Source organism: Pteropus alecto, unplaced genomic scaffold (assembly GCF_000325575.1).
Source record: "Pteropus alecto unplaced genomic scaffold, ASM32557v1 scaffold3, whole genome shotgun sequence".
Taxonomy (NCBI): Eukaryota; Metazoa; Chordata; class Mammalia; order Chiroptera; family Pteropodidae; genus Pteropus; species Pteropus alecto.
The window spans coordinates 24,809,389-24,815,135 of record NW_006442484.1 but is presented as its reverse complement, the minus strand read 5'-3'; the positions used below and the strand labels follow the sequence as shown (position 1 = coordinate 24,815,135).

General features: G+C 31.3%; 1 protein-coding gene across 3 annotated transcripts in view; it reads left to right on the top strand.

The window, feature by feature from the left end:
• Positions 1 to 5,747, top strand: part of ORC4 (origin recognition complex subunit 4) — a 76,846-nt gene that overhangs the window by 37,224 nt on the left and 33,875 nt on the right. For all 3 annotated transcript variants that reach the window (XM_006921052.3, XM_006921051.3, XM_025039293.1), the window contains one exon: positions 5,623 to 5,695. In XM_006921052.3, the coding sequence (XP_006921114.1) occupies positions 5,639 to 5,695 (57 nt within the window). In that variant the 5' untranslated portion in view covers positions 5,623 to 5,638. Of the gene's footprint in view, positions 1 to 5,622; positions 5,696 to 5,747 lie in introns of those variants that run through there.

The window sequence follows — 5,747 nt, the reverse complement described above, 5'->3', positions numbered from 1 at the left end:
GGAAAGTATTCCAAATCATTGAAAAATTACAAGCCAAGAAATGGAGGATTATTGTAGTACTTGTGTATCTTAATAAAATAAATGAAAGTATAGACTTTGACTAGTAATTTTTATCTTCAGTGGAAATATTCCTCTCAGTCCTCCAAGTCTTAATTGAAAGCAGTATAAATAAAATGTTATTTTCTAAAAAGGAAAGTATATTATTAATCTTTTTTTAAAATGTATTACTACCGAGCTGTCAGTCTAGGATTATAAAAAGATAGAAATAATTGATGTTCTTTTATTAAAGATAATTGTGACTTGACTTTATATTGAATCACCAGACTTACAGCTTTATAAAATTTGCAAGTTGATTTTTAAATTACTCATTAAAAAAATATTTGTGTATTTTATCTTTTGTTCATCTTGTGACTTCTGTTAAAATAAGTAAATTTTTTAAATTAACTATATTTTAACATTTTGAAATTTTGTTGCTGTGACAGTACCATGATAATATTATACTGCATATATTTTACTTGAATTATAAAATACTCTATATATTTCTGTAACTTATTATTTTATTCTTGGCATTTTTTGAGGATCATAGCATGTAATTATTCAGAAATTTTAAATTTAGCTAAACAGTTGATTTAACCTAACCTTGGGTCTTTTTTGGCAGCTAGTTTACCTCTGGACATCGTCCACTGCCTAGTATTTATTCATTTATCAGATATTTTTTTTTGAAAACCAACTGCATGCCAAAATTGCACTAGTTTATTTGGATACAATGGTAGCCTAATTTCTGAGCTTTTTTTTTTTTTCCCCAAGAAGCCTGTGGTCCAGTGAGCAAACAGATTAAACACAGTTAGTTACATCACTATGTGCTCATTAAGTCTGTGGAAAAAAAAGAGGAAGAGGAAGATAGCAGATATCCTGAAAGCACTTGAGGGACACAACCCTCAGACTTTTCCTAGAGTAGGAATGAACAGGTGTGTTACAGAAATTATTACAGAGGAAATAATGTCTCAACTAAGATCTGAGATTGGAGTGAGGCAGAGTACAGAGAATGATTGATTGTGCAGAATAGTAAGAGGAGGAGCTAGTGAGTTAAAATGGGAAACTAGTCATTCAGAGCTTTCCTTTTAAATGATATTGGGGAATTTGGAATTTAGAATTTTGGGAGTTGGGATTGGAATTGAAGGGTTTTTATGTGAAAATGGTATCACAAATGGGGTAAGACTTGGAGACCAATAAAGAAGTTGTCATAGAATTCCAGTCAAGAAATAATGGTGATCAAAAGTGGGGTAGAGGCATTAATGAGAAAAAGATTGTGTGAAATTTTTGAGAAAGTAGAATCGACTGATTGTTATTTGAAACACTGAGAGTAAAACTTAGGCTTATTCACTCCAGTAAAACATAATTTGAGAGAAGGATCTGGAAACCTATAATATAGCAAGTGTAGAAGCTAAAGAAGTAATATCATGGTAAATCTTTGCTTGGGAATACCATTTCAGTGCTCCTTGCAATAGTATGAATAAGTAATTATTGCTTCTACCAAAATTTCTACAACCAAATAATTGTAGTCACTTAGGTTTACATTTGATACCAACATGAGTAATCCTTAGTCGTGCATAGACAGCTCTTCTTACTCTTTATGTCTAGTCCTACTATTTTAGACTAGTCAGTAAAATCATAGTATAGAGAGCACAATGGGAAGTAGAAGGAGTCCAGGATCCATTGGTATAATTTGAGAAGAAATTCAACCAAACTTTTTCTGATAATGTATTTGCAGAGAATAAAAATTTAGTTGTACCACTAAATATTCACTTTTTTGGCCATTAAGCAGTTTTAAAAAAGTATAAAATTAGAATTGTCTTTTCTTAAACTTTTTATTTTGAAATTGTAGATTCTCACAGAAGTTGCAAAAATAATACATAGAGTCTGGTAAACCCTTCACCTAACTTCTCTTAAGGGTGTAACAATTTATTTATATAACTGTTATGCAATATCAAAACCAAGAAATTCACATTGGTATAACACTTAAGTAAACTGCAAACCTTATTCAATTTTCAGCAGTTTTTACTTGAATTCATTTTTGAGAGTGTAATTTTCTGTGATTTGATCCCATGTATAGATTTGTATGACTGGCATCACAAAAAAGATACAAAACTATTCCATCACTACAAAGAAAATCCCTTATGCAACCCCTGTATAGTTGTACCCACTCCTCAATCCTGTCCCTGTCTCCTTGCTACCATGATTTCCTTCTTCATTTCTAAAAGTTTTATCATTTCAAGAATGTGATTTAAATGTAAGTTTTTGAGATTTGCCTTTTTTTAAAAAAATAAGCATTATACCCTAGAGATCTATCCAAGTTGTTGCATGTATCAGTAATTACTGCTTCTTTTTTTTGCTCAGTTATATTCACTGTATGTATGTATAGATGTTTCAGTTTCTTTAACCCCACTGGTTTGTTGAAGGACATCTGTATTCTTTCCAAGATTTTGGCTATTATAAGGTAACTTGTTATGAACATTTGTATCGCAGGCTTTTGTTTGAATATAAGTTTTCATTTCTCTGGGATACTCAAGAATATAATTGCTGTGTTGTGTGTAAGTGTATGTTTAGTTTTTTTAAGAAACTGCCAGAAAGAAACTGTGTAGGATGGCCGTACCATTTCACAATCTCACTAAGTAGCTGTATGAAAAATCTTTATTCTCACTAGCATTTGGGGTTATCTCTATTTTAGCTCTCTAATAGGTGTGTGTTAATAGCTCATTTTGGTTTTAATTTGCATTTTGGTAATGGATAATGATTAATATCTTTTCGTGTGTTTATTTGCTATCCATCTACCCTCTTTGGTGAAATGTCTGTGTTTTGTCCATTTTTTTCTAATTAAATTATTTCTTTATTGTTGAATTTTGAAGATTTATTTATATACAAGTCCTTTATCAGATATGTGGTTTGCAAATATTTTCTGTCTGACGCTTCTTTACTTCTCTCAAATTAGAATTGTCTTTCAAATTATTCTGTTACTGAGTGGAAATTTGACTATTGCTTGCAGAGGCAAAATGTATTAAAATTAGTCTTTTGACTAAAACTTAATTTAGTCAAAACTTATGTAAGTCAGGCATTAAAGTAGTATGTATGTTTCTTTCATAAATGATCCCCAAATGAAGAAAAGAGCATGCCTTTAATGGCTTGCCTGAATTATATTTGATACAAGGAAGCAGATTAGACACCTGAGACCTCAGATATTTTACGTAGCTTTTCTGAGTAATGTTTTCTTAATACTTGAAATGGGGGGAAATGTTTTTTAATTCCAGTAATACTACAAAATAGCAAATAAAGTTCTAAAAGTCATATTACAAAAGCTTTCCCCCACTTTTCAAATATTTAGTCTTCCTTATCGTTTAGGGGACAGTTGTTCTATGGTCACTTGTAATTTCAGATGTCAACTTGTAGACCTTTTTCGCAGTCAAGAGTATCTTACACCAGAGTAAGGATATCATTTCATGTTTCTAAAAGGATTTTTTTTCTTTACAACTCTCACAATGAGACAATTCTAATTTGAGAGATGTAAAGAAGCTTCAGACGAAATATTTGCAAACCACATATCTGATGAGGGACTTATATATTTTTAAAAATCCTCAAAATTCAACAATAAAATTGAAGGAAAAAATTAAACTAGAATAAAATAAAAATAATGTAAAGATTCTCAAGCAAGGTGCCTTATACAAACATAAAAGCCTCCTCGAAGGTGTCCTGGGTCAGCTGAGAAGATCTCTTTTCTCCTAAGAAATACTACTCATTAGGGTCAAGACATCAGTTGAGTACTCTGTTCTTGAGTTTCCAGTTTGGGAGCCTGGAGCCAGAAGCCCTTTGGAGTTTAGGCCTTAGCTACCTGGCTTATACAGTGAGAAGACAGATTATCTTTCTTGCTATCCATCTTTCAAGACCTTGTTCAGCTGCTGTCCTGTTGGCATTTCCAGGGAAGAAGAAAACAGCTTTCCAAGGCTTGGCGTCTATTGAAATTAATAAATATGAATATAAAATATTACAGTGGCTGATCTTCCTTTAAGTTAGTGAAATTTCTGTCTTCTAGAACAGTTTACTAAATAACAGTTATATATAACCAAACATATACACTTACAACTATATTCATGTAATAATTTTATTACATATAACTAAATATAACTTTGTCGGGTTCAAATCCCGGTTCTACAACTTAAATGCCATTTGATTTTAGTCAAGTTGCTTAACCTTTTATGTCTTCTAATCTTAAAGGGGTATTGTAATGGTACTTATTCCTTAGGGTTATTTTTAGGATTAAGTGAGTTAATAAATGCAAAGCACTTATAACAATTTCTAGTACATAAGTAAACACTGCTTAAACTATTTACCTGACTGGTAAAGGACTCCTGTAAAAAATCAGTGCTAAGAAAATTAGATCTTTTTTTTCTTTTTTATGCTATAGAAGTAGATGTTTTATTTAACAATCCAAGTTCCAAAAATGATCAACAATATAACAATAGCATGACTTTGTAAATTCTATTCTGTGCCTGATTTTTATAAATGTATCATTTTCTGGAGACCTGTAGAATCATTGGAGAGCCAAATGATTTGCTTGGCTTTGGTGTCACAAATGTTAATGTGAGGCTTGCAAAGGTAGGAAAGTGTTTGGAAACTGAAATTCTTTCCTAATTAACTTGAATTTAAGCAGTAAGGCTGCATAGACCTGTTGATTGAGATACTGTTCTATTGAAATGAAGGAGTGATGGTTAGTTACCATTTGTAATTGAGCATTCATTCATTTAGCAAATGTTTATTGAGTCCTACTCTGCCCAGTGCTGTATAAAGCATGGGGATATAACAGTAAAACAGTTTTAACCTCGTAGTGCTTGAAGTCTAATGGGAAGGCAGGCATTAGTCAAAATATCTTATAAATATGTAATGATAGATTGCAGTAAGTGCAATAAAGGCCCTTCTCTTGCACAGGAGATGCAATGAGAGTATGTCATAGGCAGACCTGATGTAATATGGGGGTCATAAACAGTGGCTGGAAAACATCAGAATTTGGTAAGCAGTGGTAGAATAGAATAAGAAGAAAAGAGTCTTCTCTTTTTAGAAAATTAGATCTTTTAACCAGAGATATTTATCTGTGAGTGTGTTGTACTCAAGGAGAATTTTATTAGTTATTTTTTATTAGTGTATATATTTTTCATTCCAGTTATCATTGCCAGTTTTATTTTGGACATTATGCTAAAATGCTTGGAATTTTAAAATACTTTCAATTTGAGGACACTAGCAATTAAATGGACATTTTTGTTTAATATAATTTGATTATGAATAAAGAGAAATACAGGCAGTTATGGATGTTCACAGAAGTGGCATTTTATTGAGAAAATTGACATACATCACTGTATAAGTTTAAGGCATAAAACGTGATGGTTTGATTTACATATATCGTGAAATGATTACCACAGTAGGTTCAGCTGAGAATTTAATGTTTGAGGAAGTCGAACAATTTCAATGTTTTAAAACTTGTGTTTGTTTTGATTCTATAATATAAATTCTTAAATAATTGCTTTAAACCAATAGTCTATTATATTCATGCTAATTTTTTTTTTATTTTATTTTAAGGCTTTCGTTTGTTGAAATGAACAGTCGTAAATCAAAGAGTAACAATTTAATACATGCAGAGTACCTTTCACAGGTTAGTATATATTTTCATTAATCTCAAGGTCTGTTACCATGCAAAGGTCATA